The sequence below is a fragment of the Sinocyclocheilus rhinocerous genome, unplaced genomic scaffold, assembly GCF_001515625.1.
Source record: "Sinocyclocheilus rhinocerous isolate Xijiao unplaced genomic scaffold, SAMN03320098_v1.1 scaffold751, whole genome shotgun sequence".
NCBI lineage: Eukaryota > Metazoa > Chordata > Actinopteri > Cypriniformes > Cyprinidae > Sinocyclocheilus > Sinocyclocheilus rhinocerous.
In genome coordinates this window covers 1,180,163-1,203,071 of record NW_015657293.1, presented here as the reverse complement: position 1 = coordinate 1,203,071, position 22,909 = coordinate 1,180,163, and the positions used below count along the sequence as shown (strand labels likewise).

The 22,909-nt window shown below is 38.6% G+C and overlaps 3 protein-coding genes and 1 pseudogene across 5 annotated transcripts in view; all 4 read left to right on the top strand.

The window, feature by feature from the left end:
* Positions 1–2,901: 2,901 nt before the first annotated feature.
* On the top strand, positions 2,902–4,404 carry LOC107720878 (proteinase-activated receptor 1-like). Its single transcript, XM_016528706.1, has 2 exons — positions 2,902–2,943; positions 3,269–4,404. Exon 2 carries the CDS (start codon positions 3,337–3,339, stop codon positions 4,402–4,404), a length of 1,068 nt encoding a protein of 355 aa, XP_016384192.1. The 5' UTR covers positions 2,902–2,943; positions 3,269–3,336.
* A 3,979-nt stretch (positions 4,405–8,383) lies between these two features.
* LOC107720924 (proteinase-activated receptor 1-like) lies at positions 8,384–16,916 on the top strand. The gene is made up of 4 exons (XM_016528755.1): positions 8,384–8,512; positions 10,647–10,739; positions 14,542–14,724; positions 15,545–16,916. The coding sequence occupies exons 1-4, from the start codon at positions 8,449–8,451 to the stop codon at positions 16,636–16,638; spliced, it is 1,434 nt and encodes a 477-aa protein (XP_016384241.1). The 5' UTR covers positions 8,384–8,448; the 3' UTR covers positions 16,639–16,916.
* Positions 16,917–17,972: 1,056 nt separating this feature from the next.
* LOC107720877 (proteinase-activated receptor 1-like) lies at positions 17,973–20,072 on the top strand (annotated as a pseudogene).
* An 888-nt stretch (positions 20,073–20,960) lies between these two features.
* The window catches only part of LOC107720925 (proteinase-activated receptor 2-like), a 5,422-nt gene continuing 3,473 nt past the window's right edge, over positions 20,961–22,909 (top strand). Inside the window, exon 1 of one of the 3 annotated variants that reach the window (XM_016528758.1) lies at positions 20,961–21,030. In XM_016528758.1, coding sequence (XP_016384244.1) covers positions 20,985–21,030 — 46 coding nt within the window. In that variant the 5' untranslated portion in view covers positions 20,961–20,984. The other 2 variants (XR_001637662.1, XM_016528756.1) reach the window with 2 other exon arrangements.

Genomic DNA, 22,909 nt, shown 5'->3' with positions numbered 1-22,909 from the left:
GATATGCAGATGAGGTTATGCATAGTAAAACTAGGCGTTGTAAGCTCCATATATGGTGATTTTGGGGAGGAGATGCATGTACGCACAATCTTCCGCTGACAGGGATTTATAAAAGGATTTTTGCGTAGGTTCTGGCGTACGGCATGGTTTTATAAATCTGAAAACGTTTGTGCGTACGCCAAATCTAGCTTTTGTGCATACGTACACTTTTAGGATAAAATCTACGGAAAGTTTTATACATGAGGCCCCTGGTCCTTTGTCTGCTATTGATGTTGATTTGCATTTGTGTTGCTGACTGTTGGATTTACTCCTGGATTCATGATTAAATACCCTGTTGACTCTGTTCCTTCGTCGTGGCATTCATTTCTAGCCAGCTCACATGTTACAGTTATAGTACATAGATCAATTAATAGCACACGGTTAACATCTCCACGTGACACTATCTGATGTTCCCTCCAGAATTTCATGTATCAACATCCCTGTACAGTTAATCTTAATTATGGTACCATATACAGTTTTGGGTATTTCAAGTGCAGTTAATTATTTGTCATGCTATACGTGCAAACAGAAAACGGTGAATAAAAATTCTCCAGCAACAGGCCTCTTCTGTCCTTTCATTCTGTAGCATTTCATTCACGCCCCCACGACAAACTCAGTGGTACTGGACGAAGTAAGGACTGGTGGATTTTTAATGGAATTTGATGATGCCGAATGGAAAGAAAACATTTGCATGTCCCCGAGTAAGAGCCATGCTCTTTTGTTTGCTGTTAAAATGGTTTACCACTGCCGTGTGTGTATCCTGTCGCAAAATGCAGTGAAAAGTCCTACATGACGGTAATAGTGTGATTAAGGTGTGAACATGTCTATACTGCACTTTGATAATGAGACTAAAATAGGAATACTCCACATGTCTTAATTCGATTTGTGTTTACTTCGAGTATGACTTTAGCCGGATTAAGGTAATCAAAAATCTCTGTTTACATGGTAGATTCTTAATCAGAGTAGTGTCTTAATCGTGTTATCAGAATATTGTTGTCCATATAAACTTAATGATTGTTGTTTTAAATGTAGCCAATATCAGATTTCCAGTGTGAACAGTGGGCTCAGAGGAGGCAAGAGAGACGCGGACTCCAGCTGTAATTTACCTGCTGGTGTTGCTGTTGGACAATTTTTTTTTTTTGAAAAACAAGTGATTTATACACTTTATGTCATATTTTGCAATATTTGCTTTGTTTTATTTTTTGTATTATGAATTTGTTTCTCATCTAATATTTTTTGCCTTTAACTTTTTGCCTCCTCAGAGGAAACGCCCATGGCTTAGAGATGGGCTGATAATAGTGCTCACAGGAAATGATTTAGCTTGTCATTGTAATCAAGGCCTCTTTGCAAATGGGACCCAATCCCCTTTAGTAGTTTGTGTGTTTTCACAAGTCCCCAACTAGTAGTCTGATGGTTGTTTTGGTTGCAGAGAGCTCTGTAAGCAGCTTTGAACAGACTAATGAGCCAATTGATGACAACGATTCTTCAACGATGTCTGATGAACTCGGTTCAGGGTCATCAGGTAGAGGTGTTGCAAATGGGACCCAATTCCCTTTAGTAGTTTGAATGTTTTACTGATGGTGTTTTGGTCTGTTTGATTGCAGAGAGCTCTGTAAGCAGCTTTGAACAGACTGATGAGCCAATTGATGACAAGAAGTCTTCAACGCAGATGTCTGTTAAACTCGTTTCAGGGTCACCAGGAAGAGGTGGTCATGTTGTTCCAAACCCAAAAGACTTTGGTTAATCTTTTAAAAACAAAGTAAAAAATGTATACTGTAACCTGAGAAGTTTCTGTCCCTGCAATTAAAGTCCATACCTAAATTACGAACACAAATATTGAGTCGTTGTCGAAACGTATCTCTTCACAAGACTCAGATTAAACAGCTCAATTCATGTGGATTAGTTTTGCGATGCCTTTTTGAGCTTTTTGGATCTTCCAAGTTTTGGTTGCATGGACTTTTAATGAAGGGACAGAAAACTCTCAAGATGAATTAAAAGAGGGTGAGTAAATGCAGACAGAATTTCCATTTCACACTTTTACACAGAAACGGTGATACACAAATCCTCTACGTGGCAGTGTTTATTCATATGTCTATTCATATACGTGTGTGAATTGTTTACTTCTTTATTAGTCTTCCCATTAATGCCATTATATTTTTCATTCAGACTGGTTCGCAAACACAGCACGCGCACAGATACAAGAGCCGGGATTTTTTGCATGAACCAATCACAGCCGACTACAACCAGTCATATCCAATCATATCGCAATGGAAGCATGCCTCCTCTCACATGACTTTCCCCCATTCATTCTCAATTACCCCACACCAAACGCACCGCTCCTTTTAGGGAGTCTGTTAAGACAGGCTTCACACTGCGAGCCTTAGTGCTCAATTCCGATTTTTGTAGTATATAACACAGATGGGTGATAGAAATCTGATTATTTATTCATTTTATTTTATTCTATTCATATTGTGAGAGTAACAGCTTTTTATGGGTTGTTAGTGTATAACATCTGTTTTTCATTGATGGATTTTGTTTGCCGTGAAGTATATTTCACAATAAAGCACTGTAACTATTGTTAGTTGGTTTCTATCAGTGGTGTCGGTTTCATGTAACATTGCCAATTGCTGTATCATATTTCATCTATCATCCCTCACAAGCACCATAAAGTGTATTTATGCACTATAAATATCCCGAAGCTTGAATCTGAATTCCTTTAGTATTACATAATCTCCATCAAATCCTTTTTGCAAAATGTGTCCTCCTTTTAATTATTGTCTAATTGTATCATGACTGAGAGTTTCCACTAATGGTCTTTTGTATTAATTACAGGTTTTGACTGTGTTCCGCCTCCATCTTTCAACAGAAACAGCATTAATCTGAACTCTTCATCAACACATAACGGTAATATGCAACACAATCACATGGCAATTCATAACTATAACCACTGACAGTTAGGATATATGTTTAGGGGACCACTATTACTTTTTTTTTTAATAATGGTATGTTTTTGTATGATTTATATTGTACAAATGCATACAAAATCGCCTCCTCGTAGAATACTTACATTTTCAGGTTGGTAATATTCAGGGTACATTGACAATCTACAAACTACACCATTCCCTGAGTCATTCAACATATGTACTGTAGCTGTTCATGTGTTAAAATTGATTTTGTTATTGTCTGGTAGTAGTATGAGAAATTTACTTGTGTTTTGTGTTGGTTACAGGTTCTGACTGCTTTTTACCTCCTCTGGATGGGTTTTTAGGCCGTAATGAGAGGTCTCAACCATTGAATATGAGCAGTACTCCAGATACAACATCATATGATCTCAAAACTGCACCAATCTCTGACACATTAAACATCTTAGAAGAGTCTGTTGTCTTCCTCAAAGGCCTGCTGGTCACACGCCTCATGCCCTCATTCTACATCATCATCATCCTCATTAGTTTGCCCCTGAACACTTTGGCCTTCGTAGCGTTCACCTGTAGGATTCGAGAGAAGAAACCAGCTGTGATCTACATGTCTCACCTGGCGTGTGTGGACCTGCTCTTCACCCTGCTGCTGCCTCTGAAGATCCACTACCAGCTGAATGCTTCAGATTGGGTGTTCGGTGAGGCGGCGTGTCGTGTGCTCAGTGCAGCGTACTACTGCTACATGTACTGCTCCATACTGCTGATGATGAGCATGAGTGTGGACAGGCTGCTGGCTGTAGTGTTTCCCATCGCCTCTCTGACCTGGAGGAGCACAAGGAAAGCTACATGTGTATGTGTGCTGGTCTGGCTGCTGGCACTCGCTGGTACAGTGCCGCTTCTCTCAATGAGTCAAACGGTTAAGACTGAGAATGTGGGCGTCACCTGCCATGATGTACTACGCCAAAATGACCCTACAGTAGTGTATTATGTGTACTTGTTCTCCATCCTCTCCTGCCTCTACTTCTTCTTGCCTCTGGTCGTCACCTTTGTGAGCTACTCCACCATCATATATGCACTTAGTGCAAAATCTGATCGCTTAAAAATATCATCTTCATCTTCAGACAAGCGAAAGAGAGCTGTTATTATGGCTATTGCTGTGCTGATTGAGTTTGTGGTGTGCTTTGCTTCAACCAATGGCATCCTGTTGTACCACTGTGTTCATTTAGCTAATGGAGGCCACCGCGAGGGAGATTCATCATATGCGGCTTACCTGTTGGCTGTGTGTTTGGGGAGCGCAAGTGTTTTTCTGGACCCTCTGCTATACTACTACGGCTCGTCTCAATGCAGAAAGCAGATCTGCTCTGTGTTTTGGTGCAAGAAAGCAAAAAAAAAGAACAAAAAAGCTGCCAAACACATGAATTCCTCTCACTGCACTACAGCTGCACAGTAAAAATAAAAACAAAAAACAAAGTTGATCTCTCTTAAAACAACAGCTAGCCATATTCTGAGCTGCATCTCTGTTTGCTTGACAAGTTCACTGCAAGTCCTCCAAATAATTAAAAATAGAGAACAAAAAAGTTTATGAGTGACATTTTTAGGCTGGTCTGCCTCAGCAGTCCAACAACACTCATCAATGTCAAAATGTTTAGAGATGGCCAATCAAATAAAAGTACAGTAGGTGGGGTTCACAGAAGCAGAGCATAAATTTCAACGCAAAGCGTCAGCATTAACGTTAAAACAAAGCGAGATGTAAATAGCAAAATAATTTAACAGTGTTTGACAGTTGTTTTACAATAGAAATGTTAAACACGGCCGACAGTAATATCCAGCGACGCAAACTACTGAATTTGTTTCTCAGATATGGCCATTTTTAATTGAATTTAAAGTGTCTTTACAATTCATGTAATTCCTGAATGTAACGAGCCAAGAAAAGTTTTGCGTCTTCGACATATTAGGCATACAAATAAAAGTGCTTGTGTGCATATTTACCTGTACATAAAATATTATTTGCAACAGAATATACAAGAATTGACTTCACTGTTTTATCTATGCTTTAAGGGAAAACAGGCCCCCATTCCCAAAGTGTTGGTGTTCATCGTCTCTGTATGCACACTTATATTAACACTATGTAGCTATTGTGTTGTGTCAATGAAGGTTGTTGGAGAATATTGTTGATAATGCATATTATTTATATATTATTATAGACATTAATGCATGTCATCCATATCACTCTGTTAAAAATATATATTAATAATAAATAAAACCTTATAAATAAAACCTGTAATACCATTTGACTGAAGCCATTTGATCATTAATAGTATCCATGCCTACATTCATACAGAGACTGCCATGGTGGATTCTAACTTAAGTTTAGATGCTGTTGCGTTTCATATTCATACAAACCTGTGTTAAAACAGGGTAAAACTATTAACTGAATTAATTAATAAATGTCTGAAAATACAATACCCTCACAAACACAAACTGAGCAAATTTGAATCCTTTTTTCGAGGAGATGCACCATCCGGATGAAAAAAATGAAAATGCATAGAGGTCTTCAGGAGTCACACCCAAACAACCAACATCATTCATAATTTATCTCTTAATAACTGCAATCGATTGAGGCTGAAGGATCCAGTGATATCATTATTTCACACTCAAATATCAAGAACAACACCTCCATCTCAACGCCTCCATCTAGGGTTCTCGAATATTACCATTTTAAGTTGTTCTAATGTACATTTAATAGAATTAAAAACTGCCAGCTGATCGGTAATCATGAGAGTGATTGCTTTTAATTATAGTTGTGCACACATGCACTGCAGGCAATGGTAAGTACTTTAGTTTAACCATGAACCATTTAAAGGGTTAATTCACCCAAAAATGAAAATTAGCCCATGATTTACTCAGCTTCAAGGCATTCTAGCTGTATATGACTTTCTTCTTTCAGACGAATCCAATTGGAGTTGTATTAAAAAAATGTCCAGGCTCTTTCAAGCTTTGTAATGACATGGATGGGTGTTTTTGTTCAACAGTCCAAAATAAGTGCAATAAAGCGCATCCATCCATAATAAACAGTGCCACACATGGCTCCGGGGGGGTGAATAAAGGCCTCCTGTAGCGAATCAAAAAGAATTCAAAAAGTTTTTGTAAGAAAAATATCCATATTTAAAACGTTATAAACACTTTTCGCTAACTTCCACTAACTATCGTACGTGCAAGCCGTTCCGGGCGGATGACGTAGGATGTATGTGTAGCGCATGCGCTGGTGAGAAGTGCCGAACGCGGAAGCGAGGAGGAGAGACAGCAAAACAAAACGCCAGTCATGAATTGGAGGTACAAAACGAGGTTTTGTAAAGAAAAATGTCGGAGGATTTCGATATAAGCCAAGAGGAGACTGGTTTTCCTTTGCTAAAGTAAGGAAACGTTGCTTCCTTTGCTCCTGTAAACAAATATTGGTTCTCACGAGACATATCTCAGCATATTCTCACCGGCGCATGCGCCAAGCATACGTCCTACATCATCCGCCCGGAACGACTTGCGTGTACGACAGCGGAAGTTAGAGAAAACTGTTTCTAACGTTTTAAATATGGATATTTTTCTTACAAAAACACATCAGTTCGCTACAGGACGCCTTTATTCACCCCTGGAGCTGTGTGAGGCATGTTTTATTATGGATGGATGCACTTTATTGGACTTCTTTTGGACTGTTGATCAAAAACACCCACCCACTGCCATTATAAAGCTTGAAAGAGCCTGGACATTTTTTAAATATAACTCCGATTGGATTTGTCTGAAAGAAGAAAGTCATATACACCTAGGATGCCTTGAGGGTGAGTAAATCATGGGCTAATTATCATTTTTGGGTGAACTAACCCTTTAAAAATATTATAAAACTTCTGAATGCCAAGATTTTGCCAGTTCTTGTTGATGTGATATGAAGAGTTGTTTTAGAATTATTTATATGCTATTATAGTATTCATTAATGTTTTGTATTTTCAGTATTTTTTTAATTTTTAGTAATTGTTATCAGTGTTGGGTAAGTTACTCTAAAAAAGTAATTAATTACTAGTTACTAATTACATCTTCAACAGTGGAATTAGATTACTGTACAAATTACTCTCTCCAAAAAGTATTTAATTACTTATTACTAATTACTTTCTAAATCCTATATCAAAGTTAATAAATGATACAAGGATATACATGAAATGGTTATTTTAATTCTTTCAAATAAATAATAGATAACTACATAAATTCTTCTGGTCACACTTTAGATTAGGGTCCAATTCTCACTATTAACTAACTATTAAATATGAACTAACTATATACTTTAATTACTGCTTATTATTAATACTTAGTAAAGTAGTTGCTAAGTTTAAATATTGGGTAGGATTAAGGATTTAGAATAAGGTCTTGCAGAATAAGACATTAATATGTGCTTTTTAAGTAATAATAAACAGCCAATATCCCAGTAATATTCATGCTAATAACCAAGTTAATAGTGAGAATTGGACACTAAAGTGTTACTAATATTTTTATTAACTCACCAAAGTGAGAAGGATACATAAAAAGCATGCATTTTAAGGTTAGACTTTAAATTTTGATGTTAAATCCACTATTGTATTGTATTGTATATAAATGTTCTACAGTCTAGTATTATTATTTTGATTTATTTATTGTTTTCAGTGTTATTGTTTAATATAAATGATATTGTTTACAGTATATCCATAAATTATTACTTATGCTGTGTGTTATATGTTTTGCAGGCCTACCTGTACTAATACAATGTGTTCCACTCCATTCCTGTATATGGCTGAAAAGACAATACTCTCACAAACACATGTATTGAGCAAATTTGCACCCATTTCTTGGAAATTAAACAAACTCACGAGTGAAAACAAGAAAAACTAAATATATTGTTCATCCTATTAATACAAAGACCTTTAAAATGAACAGATTGACAATAGGCTTTAAGGTGAGCGGATGTTTTGCAGAGCAGAAAATGTATTGTGGCGTTTGTGCTGTGCTTTGTACCAACCAATGGCATCTTGTTGTTCGTTTAGCCACCGGAGGCAGCAGTGAGGAGATATTACCTGATGGCTGTGTGTTTGGGGAGCACAAGTGTTTTTCTGGACCCTCTGTTATATTACTATGGCTCGTCTCAATGCAGAGAGCAGATCCGCTCTCTGATCTGGTGGAGGAAGACAAAAAGCACAACCACACCATCAAACACAAACAGTCAAACAAAATCCTCTAACCTGAGCTGCGAGTATACTGCGAGTGTCTGTTAATTACGCCTTGATTTCTCATTCGCTCTGTAGGTTGTAGCAATGAATAGGAATGAATTTGGGTTCAGTGGAGGGTGGGGGACCCAGTGATGTCACAGTATATAAATCCAAGCCTCTCCTCACAGAAGAGACTGAGCACTCAGAGAGTGAAGAAGCAGTGTCTGTACAGAGATTTGTACAGTTAAGAAAGTGATCTCTGATCCGTACTCATGGCGGTCAAAACTATCTTGTTTTCCATTATACTTCTGCATGCATGCACTGCCACCTTTAACGGTAAGTAAATCAGTGCAGTAGTGCATGACAGAAGTTTGACTTTTAATCGCAGTCTTTTGATAGTGTTTAACTATGTAGATGAAACCTTGACTGTATCATATTATGTGTGTAAGTAAGCTTGTTTTGTGTATTGCTGGTTTAAATTGTGTGATAGCTTAAAGAAATATTTTTTTTATTTTATTGGCTTCTTTTTCATATACTATGGTATAATTTTAATTACAATGGTATTTTTTTACTTTAAACTGGCTTCATTTTCATATACTGTGGTATTTGTATGGTACTCAAATTACCATATTAACTTCAAAACACCATATTACCATGATACAAACAACATAGTAATCATTTTTCTATGTACACAGGTGAATATATGTGTAGTTCTGCAAAAACAAATGTAAACAACAAATTTAAACAGAAATTTAAATTCAGTGAGGCGTTGTATGTCTTGGAACAACAAGGTTAAACTGCACTTAAAAGATAGTTTACCAAAATATAAAATTTCTTTCATAATTTACTCACCCTTATTGTTGTTCTAAACATGCATGAATTTCTTTATCCAGTGAAAAATAAAAGAAGATATTTTGAGAAATGTCATAATTTTTGTCCGTAAAATGGAAGTCAATGGTAGCCAAAACTGTTTGATTACCAACATTCTTAAAAATATCTTAAGATATTTTTGGGTGAACTATCAATTTGAATGTCCCACCATTGACAAATACTGCATGCTATTTTAACATTCGTGCTTGAAATTCATATGAATTATTTACAACACACTGACATCCACAAATTAATGTAAAGTGTTGCTGTAATGCCACTTTCTGACATTATATTTTACATAAAGAGCCTTCATTGTGTTTAGGTCACATCAAATGGTCATTTCCTGTGAGCACTGGACTCTTAGCAATGCTTTATAAGCCTGCATGTCTTAGGAGTTAGTTTTCTGTTTTTCTTCAGAATCTTAAACAATCTGCATAAAATTAACCAACTCTTTCTTTCATTTTAATTCTCTTTTATCTATCAAAAGTAGCCATTCTTTCCATTGAGAATACACAAAGCCTTAAATTAAACACCAAGGACATTGTGGATGAATTTGCCGTAAGAAATTTAATTTAATTAAATAAATTGCAACACAAATGTGAGTAGTGAGTAGTTTTTTCTTTCTTTCTGTCTTTTTGCATCTTGGTCCGCTGTGCCAAGAGTGTGTTTGCATTAAGTAATTTAGTAAATATGGCAGCATTTAGTGCCATAATATTTTTAGAATAAAGTCAAAATTACGAAGTTGTTATATTGCGTGAATAAAGTTAATTAATGTGAAAATTCAACCTACTCCCAAAAACAAAAAAGGTGTGGTGGTTAACTGGCTGATTTATGAAAGTAATAAAACAATGCTGGCAAAGTTATATTGTTGGCGTTTCTGAGGTAAATGTTATGTTATGACTGTTTTGACTATTCACAAGCTGTTTTATTGATGATTTTCAAAACACTGATTGATCGATTAGCCTACATGAGGCATTCATTTTTATTAAGTTGTTCTGATTTTTTTCAACATGTCTTCTGATATTCATTCATGTTTATTTCATGCTGTAGAAAAGAGGAAAAAATGACTGATTCACATGCCACTTTAACTGTAATACAGTGATCTCACACTACATTAAAGAGCAGGAAAACACATTTATTGTTTGTGTTTCATGGCAAAATTGACAGAATTTAATTGATTTGTGTTATATTAAAAGTGACATGCCCTATAATGAGTCATGCCCTATATTAAAAGTAAAAAAAAACATGCTTGCGATTATTGGGTGGCTGGTGCGCTACAAATAAAGAATGTCAAATATTATTTCCAAGCATTTATACCATCAGTAAAACAGCTTGTGAATAGTCATGTAATATTATTTACCTCAGAAAAGTCAACAGTAAGGAGCATTGGAGCCCACATTAACCTATAACGTTTGGAGGGGCCCATACACATGATTTTTGCATATGGGCCCAGAGCTAAGGGCCACTGAACTGACTGCTAAGAGGTGGGCTGCTAATAGTGCTCACAGGAAGGATTTATCTTAACATTGTAAATGGGACCCAATTCCCTTAAGTAGCTTGTGTGTTTTCACTGATGGTGTTTTGGCCTGTTTGATTGCAGAGAGCTCTGTAAGCAGCTTTGAACAGACTGATGAGCCAGTTGATGACAAGTCTTCAACCCAGACGTCTGATGAACTCAGTTCAAGGTTACCAGGTAGAGGTGGGGTTTACTGCAATTTTGCTGTCATGTTGTTCCAAACCCAAAAGACTTTCGTTAATTTGTGAAACACAAAGTTTAAAAAATTATATTTTAACCTGAGAAGTTTCGCTCCCTCCAATGAATGTCTACACCTAAATTACGAACACAAAAATAACGTGTGTTCATCATATACAGCCAGGGAACGTATCTCTTTCACAAGACTTAATTAAACCAGATTAAATGGTTAAATTCATATGGATTCATTTTACGAAGTCTTTTTGAATCTTCCAAGTGCTGGTTGTTTAGACTTTCAATGGATGGACAGAAACCTCTCAGGTTTCATTAAAAGATGAAGTTGAACGAAAATCTTGTGTTTTTTTAACCACACGAAGGTAAGTTTATGTGAGTAAGTTCTAAGTTTACATCTTGCATCAATTGTTAAAATGCCACTGTTTGTTGAGTGTATCTGATTAAAAGCAGAAGGGACATGTAACAGTTGTCTAGTCGTGTCATACATATCTTTTGCAATATTTAGATAACGTTTCACTTCCACATTTGTTAATGTAACAGTGGGAGGCATGACAACAGAGTTGGAGGATCCAAATGCAAGGCTTTATTAAGAGTGTAGTAACAACATTCAGGGTCAAAACACCAGCAAACGTCAATGGCAGAGGCAAGGCAACAGAGTACAGTAATCCAAACAACAGGCAATGGTCAGGGCAGGCAGCAAACAATCAAAAACCAGATAGACAGTCCGAAGGCAAAACACAGCCAAGGAAAAACAATGAACCAGGGAAATTAGGAATAGGCTACAGGTTAATTATAATAATAACAGGTTATTATTATTATTATTATTAGGTCTATTTTTAACATGATGCACAGAAGCTGTAATAAATTAATCCTGTTGGTATATTTTGTTCACATTTGATCAATTCTGACTGTTCTAAGCTGTTGATGATAAACACAAAGCACAATAATTCTTAAACATTTTGGCAAGTATGTCATTGCATGCAATCAATTCACAAGTGTAAAACATAAGTTTACTTACTCCAACAGTACTATTTACAGTAGATGGCCTTGTGTTTTGACTGGAGTTAAGATAAACAAGTTCTTCAAGGCCTCTTATGAGACGTTTAACTGAGGTCCTGACTCTCTATGGTCATTAAAAATCCCATGGCACTTCTCGTACAGCAATACACAATAAAGCGCTATATAAATACCTCATTCATTCATTATAGCAAACGTGTCATAGTCTACTTTATTTGTCTGGTAATGCCATCAAAACTTAAAGGTAGGGTAGGGAATTTTGGAAAGGCTAGCGATAGCAAGTTAGCTTTTAAAGCAAGATCCCCATACCCTCTCTGCATAATCGCTCTGCAAAGCCACGCCTCCCCCAAAACACACAAACGCGCTTAGGCAGACCAGAGACTAACCTGCGACATGATTACAAACGGCGTTAGTGGAGGATTGAATGCAACACTGTCAGATTACCTCATGTCTCATTCAACAGTGAGAAAACATCACAGTACAAAGAGCATAATATTACAATAATAGCACCTTCCATTCTCGCTGGAATGCGCTGATGACGTATAATTTCTGCGCAAACAGGGTGCGCAGAGGTATGCAAATACATATCTGACAGGCAGGCAGGACAGCCTATCATAATGTTCGGACCGAACATTTGATTGGACGAACATTTTATGGTCCTACGCCTGTGGATGGAAGTTCATGGACCGGATTTGTGACATAGCCAGACCCCCCCCAAGGAGCGGCTTCCAGACGCTCCTAACTCATAATCCAGGAGGGCGGTGGAGCAGAGGCGGAACAGGGGGAGGGACGGAGGGTCAGGTCCACGTGGAAGTGGAGAGACCGGGGACTGAAGCAGAGCCGGCAGAGCAGGGCACACAGGCGAAACCGGCGAAGCAGGATGCCAGGACGGAGCAAAGAACCAGGATGGAACCGGCAGAGCAGGGAGCAAGGGCGGAGCAGACAGAGCAGGAGCCCACCAGGGCAGAGCATACGGAGCAGAAGACCTCCACAGCTGAGCAGACGGAGCAGAAGCCCACCAGAACCAGACAGAAGACCACCACAGCGGAGCAGATGGAGCAGAAGCCCACCATAACCAGACAGAAGACCACCACGGCGGAGCAGACGAAGCAGAAGACCACCACGGCGGGCCAGAGTGATCAGGAACCCATGGCAGGAACTGGAGTCTAGGGAAAACTGAAACACAGGAGACAGACAGTGCATTTACGGTCTCAAGGGCCGGAACAGGACATGCAGATAGTTCTTTAACAGTCTCCTTGAGCTTGATAGACAGGACAGGAACTGGATTGGCTGTGACAGGTTTAACAGGGCAGACATGGTGTGCGTTCTTATTTTCTGGGCTCATGACAGGCAGGGTTAAGAGTACAGAGGTGGGTTCTTGGGCTGTGACAGACAGGGCTGAAAGTTCCGTGTTGGTCTCCTTGAGAGTGGCTGGACAGGCAGACCGTTCAAGATTGGGTGCATTAACAAAGACTGGTTGGGTTGACAGTAAATAAACAGGCTCACTGACTGAAACTGGATGGGCAGACAGTTCACAAACATCATGGGTTGATATGGGATAGACTGACAGTTCAAAAGTGGGTGTGTTAACTGAAACTGGACTGGTAGATATTTCAGTGACTGAAACTGGACAAACAGATGGTGTATCAGACATATTATTTGAAATTAATGGGCAGACAGATAATTCAGAAACAGTTCACAAACAGACTCATGGGTTGATATGGGATAGACTGACCGTTCAAAAGTGGGTGTGTTAACTGAAACTGGACTGGTAGATATTTCAGTACTGAAACTGGACAAACAGATGGTGTATCAGACATATTATTTGAAATTAATGGGCAGACAGATAATTCAGAAACAAATTCATTAGCAGCCCTTAGACGAACATACTGTTCACAATCAGCCTCCATGGCTGATTCAGAACAGGACGAGAGTTCAGAGATGGCCTCATCGGCTGATCCAGAGCAGGACAAAAGTTCAAAAGCAGCCTCTATAGCCGTAAGAGGACAGGCAGAGAGTTCACAGACGGCCTCCATAGCCGTGACAGGACACAACATGAGCAATAGTCCAGGCAAGGTGCAAACATAGTCCGAATGGCAAGACGAAAGGATAATACAAAATACACAGGCAAGAATCTGAACACGGGAAAGCAGGCAGGGCAAGACTATGACTTGGAACTTAGAACTAGAAATGGCTCCGTAGAGTAGCTATCGCTATGAGTGATAAACGCTATACAATACTCGGCGTTGAATGGTGGTGTGAGACTGATTTATATAGTGTGTGTTATTGGTAGCAGCTGTGTGTGATTGGTTTCAGGTGAGCTTGTGATTAGTGCAATGGAGCATGGGAAATGTAGTTCAGGGTGATGTGTAACAGTCTGTGTGGTGTGAGAGTCAATATAATGGGAGGGCGACCTCTGGTGGCAAGGGGACGGGAGTTCATGGACAGGATTCGTGACATTAATATTGTTCATAGTCTGTTTGATTACGTCTTTAATTGATTTTTCCGCACATTTCTGCCATATGTACATTTACTGACATAGTCACCACTGATAAGCTACTACTAAATATATTGTAGAAACATATTGTACAGCTGCTTTGCAACGATTTGTATTGTGAAAAACGCTATACAAATAAACTTGAATTGAATTATACCACTTAACTTAGTGATTGCTATTGGGATGTAAAGAGATTTTCAACCAGCATAACAAAAATGTTTTTGAACCAAATTTCCTTACCCTGCCTTTAACGTTTTGTTTGTTTTGTTACAGCTGGTTCTGGACGCAACTTCTCTGTTATGGCAGAGACCAATGAGACAAGAGAAAATGATTCCTTTTCGGATGGGATGCTGTATGGAAATTATTCCAGAGACTATTTTGGAAGCTATGCTCTAAATTATGCCACAAACTTTTCCATATTCTCATCCGTTATCGATTCCATAGCAGTGTTTGCAGGTAAAGTTTCCAGACCTCCAGAAGCAATTTGTAACATCTGAGCTCTTCATGTGATGTGTGATGTAAAATCGTCACTACAGTTCATAATCAAATTTTTACTCCAAAAGGAAGTGCGATGCATATTGTACAGTAAATGACTGGACAGTTTTTGAGTATTTAGAGGATTTGAGGATATTTTAAATATTCTGGAATCACAGGTGAGGCAAACAACTCTAGAAGTCACACAGAAAACATAGGTTCTGATTCAGTATTTTTACTGTAAACAAATTTTTTTTCTAGGATGAATTGTTTAGACCAACACCATCACCCTAAAAGCTTTTCACACAGATAAACAGTCTGTGTGGTGTGAGAGTCAATATAATGGGAGGGCGACCTCTGGTGGCAAGGGGACGGGAGTTCATGGACAGGATTCGTGACATTAATATTGTTCATAGCGAAATATCTATTCAGGAAAACTTGGTAGTACAATTGGCATTATATAATATGAGGATGAATAATGTCATTGACCATTCATTCAATGACACTAACATCACAAAATTGAACATTAAAACGTTAACCCAGTGTTTAGGAATGTACAGTGTGAAACATCCACATATGAATAGACTGCATTAATTGTTAACACTGGGTAAATTATGAGCATTGTGAAACTCGAAGCACGGTAACCCAGAATTCCATTTACCTGGGGTTTAGAATGACTAAGTGTTAGCTATTTCAAGTGTGAAAAGCCTTCTGTTCACCTATATTTATCTGGTGGTGTTGAGAAGTTTCACGGTTGTTCTTGTTTTAATTTATTTATTTATTTTTGCATGTTTGTTTACAGATCCAATCATTATCCGTATTCTTGAAGACCAGCCATGTAACAGCACTGATCTGAATGCAGTGGATTGCAACAAGACTACACAGCACACATACAACATCTCAGACGAGTCTGTTGACTTCCTCAAAGGCCTGCTGGTCACACGCGTCATGCCCTCATTCTACATCATCATCATCCTCATTAGTTTGCCCCTGAACACTGTGGCCTTCGTAGCGTTCACCTGTAGGATTCGAGAGAAGAAACCAGCTGTGATCTACATGTCTCACCTGGCGTGTGTGGACCTGCTCTTCACCCTGCTGCTGCCTCTGAAGATCCACTACCAGCTGAACGCTTCAGATTGGGTGTTCGGTGAGGCGGCGTGTCGTGTGCTCAGTGCAGCTTACTACTGCTACATGTACTGCTCCATACTGCTGATGATGAGCATGAGTGTGGACAGGCTGCTGGCCGTGGTGTTTCCCATCGCCTCTCTGACCTGGAGGAGCACAAGGAAAGCCACATGTGTGTGTGTGCTGGTCTGGCTGCTGGCGCTCGCTGGTACAGTGCCACTTCTCTCCATAACACAAACATTCAAGATAAAGGATGTGGGCGTCACCTGCCATGACGTGCTGTATCACACACAGGTGTATGCATACCTGTTCTCCATCCTCTCCTGCCTCTACTTCCTCTTGCCTCTGATCATCACCTTAGTGAGTTACTCTACCATCATATATGTGCTCACTACAAAGAATGATCACTTGGCAACATCATACTCAGACAAGCGAAGGAGAGCTGCGATTATGGCTATAGCTGTTCTGATGGAGTTTGTAATGTGCTTTACACCAACCAATGGCATCTTGTTGTACCACTGTGTTCGTTTAGCCACCGGAGGCAGCAGTGAGGAGGGGAAATACTACCTGATGGCTGTGTGTTTGGGGAGCGCAAGTGTTTTTCTGGACCCTCTGTTATATTACTATGGCTCGTCTCAGTGCAGAGAGCAAATCAGCTCTCTGATCTGGTGGAGGAAGACAAAAAGCATAACCACACCATCAAACACAAACAGTCAAACAAAATCCTCCAACCTGAGCTGCGAGTACAGTCAGGCTCACATTCAGGTGTGAATTGATGGTGATTTTTTTTGTAAATTTATAAATGCATAGTCTGTGCTAAATGACTGGAATGTTTGTTTTTAATGTTGGTCTTTGCATGTACATAGATATATATAACATATAGCATGTATGCAATCATATTGCGCCCCTAAAGCTTGAAAACATTGTATTTTTAACACAACAATTGAAATGCATTTAGTTTGTATCTCAAAAATGAAGGTGTCGATAATGGTGGAGGACTGTCCCAGAAGAGAAATCGTTGAATAAAGTCGTTATTTTTGTTTTATTGTTTATTTTTGTTTGTAAAATTACAGTTAAACCACTGATGTCACATGGACCATTTTAACAGCATCCTTGCTATGTTTCTGTGCCTTGATCGTGGTAGGACCCTTGCTGTCTATGCAGGGTCAGAAAGCTCTCGGATTTTATCAAAAATATATTAGTTTGTGTGCCAAAGATGAACGAAGGTCTTACAGGTTAAGATCGACATGAGGGTGATTAACTAATGACAGAATTTTCATTTTTGGGTAAACTAACCCTTGAAACATGACCAACAGTAATATCCAGCAATGCAAACTACTCAACTTTTTTCACAAATATGGCTGTTTTCAATTGAATTGACAGTATTTCTGATTCAGGTAGGCTAATTTCTAACTGAATGTTACAATATAAGAAACGTTTTGCGTCTTCGACATATTACGCATACAAACAACAGTGCATGTGTGCATATTTTAAAATAATATTTGCAAAAAGAATATTCGAGAATTTACTTCACCGTTTTATCTGCTTTAAGTGAAAAAAGGTCCCACTTCTAAAAGTGTAGGTGTTCATTGTCTCTGTATGCACACTTTTATGTAGCTATTGTGTTGTGTCAATGAAGGTGTGTTTTTCGAACAACCTAGTATGAGAGCCTGTTCTAGTACACCCCCAAAACAAAATCAAGACTTTGTAAAAGAGCATAATAGGACCCCTTTAAAACAGGATAAAACAATCAACTGAATTAGTATAGGCCTATGTCTGAAAATACAATTCTCTCATAAACACACAGACTGAGCAAATGTGCACCCTTTCTTCATGGAGATGCAACATCCGGATTAAAAAAATGAAAAAAGTGCATAGAGACCTTCAGGAGTCACACCCAAGCATCCATCATCATTTATAATTTATCTCCTAATAATTTCATTCGATTGAGGTTGAAGTTTCCAGTGATGTCATCATTTTCACACTCAGAAATCAAGCACAACACTGAGCGGCTGTGCCTCCATCTAGGGTTTTCCAATTTTACCAGTTTAAGCTGTTCTAATGTACATTTACTAGAGTTAGACATTGCCAGCTGATCAGTAATCATGGGAGTGAAAACGGTCTTGCTTTTAATTATGGTTCTGCACACATGCACTGCAGGCAATGGTAAGTACTTCAGTTCAACCTTGAACCATTTAAAAATAATCAAAAATTTCCAAGATTTTGTCAGTTATGTCTTGCTGATATGACGTGAAGTGTTAATTTACAATTATTTATATACTATTATAGAATGTAATAATATTTTCAGTATTCATTTTAATTTGTAGTAATTATGGTGCTTTTTATTGGTTTTAGTTTTTATGTTGCTATCATTTATTTTTCATTCCAGTTTAGTCATTGTAGTACTTCAAATTAATTTTCAGTTAGTTGTTAGTTTTTAAGTTCACATTTTCATCTAATATTTATATTTTATTTCAGCTTTATTTCAATATTAAAAAACATTTTTAATCATTTTCATTTTAGTGTTAGTTGGCAATAACAACGCCGTGCTGTATATAATACAGTTGGGTGATAGAAATCTTTTTATAAATTTATAAATTTTAATTTTTTCATATTACGAGACTAACTCTGTTATCTGTAGTTTTTTTTTGGCTTGATGGATTTTGTTGGCATTGAAGGAAGTATTGCTTGAACACAAATTCCTTCAGTATTAAAAAATGTCCATCAAAGTCTTTTTTGCAAATGTGTCCAAGTTCTCAAAATGGTTGTCTGATGGTATTATGAGGTTTTTAACGGTCTTTCGTGTTGATTACAGATTCTGACTCTGTTCCGCGTCCTGAATCGTACAGCAGTATAAGAATTACTCGGAACCGTTCTTCAGTATGTAAGAGTAATATGCAACACACTGCAAGGCAATAACTATTTTACATTTGTATGAATTCGTATGGTCTCATTCATGTGTTTTCATCCTTACGTTTTGTTAACAGTAGTAATTCATATGAAATTGCCACTTCGACATATAGATAGTACACTTTGATGTTGGTAATATTCTTTCATTCAACATATGTAGCTGTTCATGTGCTAAAGCTGATTTTATTTTTGTCTGGTTGTAGTATGTGAACATCACTAATGATGTGTTGTGTTGGTTACAGTTCCTGAACACCCAATACGTGACTGGTGGGTTTTTAGGCCATAATGAGAGGTCTCAACCATCGAATGAGAGCAGTACTCCAGACACAGCATCATACAATCACAAAACTGCACCAATCTCTGACACATTAAACATCTTAGAAGAGTCTGTTGTCTTCCTCAAAGGCCTGCTGGTCACACGCCTCATGCCCTCGATCTACATCTTCGTCGTCCTCCTTAGTGTACCCCTGAATGGTTTGGCGATGGTGACGTTCACCTGTAGGATCCGAGAGAAGAAACCAGCTGTGGTCTACAGGTCTCACCTGGCGTGTGTGGACCTGCTCTTCACCCTGCTGCTGCCTCTGAAGATTCACTACCAGCTGAATGCTTCAGATTGGGTGTTCGGTGAGGCGGCATGTCGTTTGCTTAATGCAACTTACTATGGAAACATGTACTGCTCTATACTGCTGATAATGTGCATGAGTGTGGACAGGCTGCTGGCTGTAGTGTTTCCTATCGCCTCTTTGACCTGGAGGAGCACAAGGAAAGCCACATTCATATGCACATTAGTCTGGCTGCTGGCATTTGCTGGCATAGTACCACTTCTCACATTGAGACAAACATTCAGTTTCCAGAATCTGTGAGTCACCTGCATTGACTTGTTGGAGGAAGATTCTTCAATGATGTTGAACTTATCTGTGTTCTTAATCCTCCCCTGCATCTACTTCTTCCTGCCGCTGGTCATCATCTTAGTGAGCTACTCTACTATCATTTATGTGCTCTGTGCTAAACATGATCACTCAGCAACACCATCATCTTCCTCAGATAACCGAAAGAGGGCTGCGATTATGGCAACTGCTGTGCTGACTGAGTTTGTGGTGTGCTTTACACCATCCAATGGCTTCCTGTTATACCACTGTGTTTGTATAGCCATGGGAAGCAATGGGTTGGATACCTATTTGGCTTACCTGTTGGCTGTGTGTTTGGGGAGCTCAAGTGTTTTTCTGGACCCTCTGCTGTACTACTACGGCTCGTCTCAGTAGAGACAGCAGATCCGCTCTGTGATTTGGGGATAGATCTATCTATCTATCTATCTATCTATCTATCTATCTACCTATGTCCCTGTCTCTACGGCTCGTCTCAGTAGAGACAGCAGATCCGCTCTGTGATTTGGGGATAGATCTATCTATCTATCTATCTATCTATCTATCTACCTATGTCCCTGTCTCTCTATTAATAAAAAAAAAAAACCTGAATTACAATTTGACTGAAGCCATGTGATCACTGATTTTTACTGATAGTTCTTATCTACATGCTCATAGCTGTGATTTAAAACAATCCTCTAGGTGGCGGTGTTTATCCATATGTCTACCCAACGTAAATAAACCGTACAATGTATGGTAGACAAATCTGTTGTCTATTGTTTTACTTTGCTTATTTTTAATTTGATCATTTTAACTTTATTATTTTAACGCTGTAATTTGCTTCACAAACCTAGTAAAACAATATATACAATATTTACCACTTATTTCACACACAGAAGCTGTGATAAAGCAGTCCTTCAGGTGGCGGTGTTTATTCTAAGCTATGTCTAACCAAGCACCATAACCAACAGACTAGCGCCTTTAATGCAGTCTAGATCTGGTAACCAAACTACTGATTCGCTGGATTTGTCATCTTTCTGTGTAGCTTCACTGCTGAGTGAGATGACAAGCTGAGTGACTGGTCGTATTACTAGTCAGCAGCTGACATCGCGGATGGTTATTATTTTTAACTGTATCGCACTCTGGTGCGGAACGCGCGTCACAATTGTCACAGCGGAGTGAAATCTTCATAAGAAAGAGGCGCACAGCGCGTCCTATGGCACCTAGTCCCGTTAGTTAAGAAAAATGAAGAGTGACTACAGAGCTCATTTTTTTCTGACATATGTCAGGTACACTTAAGATATGTGTTTGCTATTACTGAGGGAATATGCATGAACAGTCCGCATGAAACGTGTCACATGGCACAGCTCTTCTGAAGGGCGTGACCCAGGTAAGGTCACAGGTCTTTGACAGACGGTGAACTCCACACCTGACTATAAAGAGCTGATTTTGTTTATATTCATGACGGAAACAGTCCACGCTTCGGTAAATACAAGTCGTTCCCGTTAATTTCGCAGGAATAATGGTGCACCAATTGATCTGGATTTACGCTTTGCTTACCTTAATCAGCGTTAACCTGTCTAGTCAAAGTAAGAATTTGTTTTCTTGTTTATATTTAAAGAGAAGTGTCTCATCTCAAGACTTTCATATGTGAAACTCGTTTATTTGATTATAAATGTTTATACAATTTGATTTCTAGATGTTTAGTATATTGCGGTTTACTTTTTGATATTTGTCTGAAAAATAATCATTTGAAAATTAACCTCGTTTTTCCCATATTCTTTTAGTGTTTCTCTGACCTAAATCGATTTGACGGATATTAATGGAGCTCTAGCCCTCGATTGAATTAGGCTAGTTGAATGTGGTCACTTCTGGCACACGCGAGTGTAGGCTACTGTTGTGGTGTATACGAAGCAGTTTGTTTTAATATGTAAAAATGTATTATGTTTGGGTAACCAGTGTGTATATAAGTAGGCTGTGAGTAGATTGATTTCACATTGTATAGCTGCCTCAACTATCAAGTATACCCATATTTTAATAACACAATACCTGAGATTTGTAATGCATGTTTTGCTGCTATATAGGCTATAGTCTTTGCTATGAGTAATAGTAGCGTGGATCACAAAGACATGTTTGTTCCTTTACAGCAGACAGATTTCATAACTTACATGCTGATGCAGATGCCAGATCTTTGTACTAGACACTAGTCTGTAATGATTCATTTATGTCTAGTACTATGAATCATTCAAGCACTGAGCATGTGGAGTAAATCTGTCTCGTGTTCAGTGTTGCCAGATTGAAAATGTCCAAGTATCGTACCAGAAGCTCAAAATGATCGTACACGAGTCAAACGTACAGAATACAGCTATTTATCTAAACCAACAACTTTTTGACACGACCTGCAAATTACCACAATAGATAACTAGGCGTACCGTGTTTACATTGGACGCGAGCAGTGCGACAAAATACTATAGAAACCATTATAATCAGTGACTGTTTGCAGTGGAAGCGACATGACACGACACATCCCCGACAGTAAACTGATGCCTCGTTCTATTTATGACGTATTAAAATGATTTTTAACACTCGCTTTGTCGCGTCCAGTGTAGACAGACTTCAGCTGTTAACTCCACATCTGAGCCGCTGTCATCGGAAGCCTGCGTGTTGCCAGATGTTGAGGGGGTTCTTGCCGTCATGGACCGCAACAGTGCTCGTTAAAGCAGGGCACCCTCCTGCATTCTTAAAGGGGTCATATGATGCTACTAAAAAGAACATTATTTTGTGTATTTGGTGTAATGAAATGTGTTTATGCCGTTTAAGGTTCAAAAAACATTATTTTCCACATACTGTACATTATTGTTTCTCCTCTATGCCCCGCCTTTCTGAAACGCGTCGATTTTTACAAAGCTCATCGGTCTGAAAAGCGAGGTGTGCTCTGATTTGCCAGCTATCCAGTGCGTTGGCCGAATACCTCAAGCGTGTGACGGAAATGTTAAGCTCCTTACCATATTGTGATGCCCTGTCCGGCCGGAGCGACGAGACAAAAACATTAAAACCCATTATAAACGAGGCATTTGTTGCATCCAGCAATCCATAATTGTATGCAATCCATAATTACGGATTATATTGACTTCTACTGTCTTTTTACGCGTTGCGTTGCATCGGGCCGCGTAAACATAAAACCATGTCTGCATTTGTGATTGGAGAAATGACAAACAACAAGTGCTACTCTACACTGCCCAAAAAACTTGCGTTTGAATAGTCAGTGG

Bases quoted from the DNA above. Each gene is read 5' to 3' on its own strand.
- LOC107720878 (XM_016528706.1), top strand. From the start codon at position 3,337: ATGAGCAGTACTCCAGATACAACATCATATGATCTCAAAACTGCACCA.
- LOC107720924 (XM_016528755.1), top strand. From the start codon at position 8,449: ATGGCGGTCAAAACTATCTTGTTTTCCATTATACTTCTGCATGCATGC. The intron at 8,513-10,646 runs GTAAGTAAATCA...GTTTGATTGCAG, and splicing joins ATGCACTGCCACCTTTAACG to AGAGCTCTGTAAGCAGCTTT. The intron at 10,740-14,541 runs GTAGAGGTGGGG...GTTTTGTTACAG, and splicing joins ACTCAGTTCAAGGTTACCAG to CTGGTTCTGGACGCAACTTC.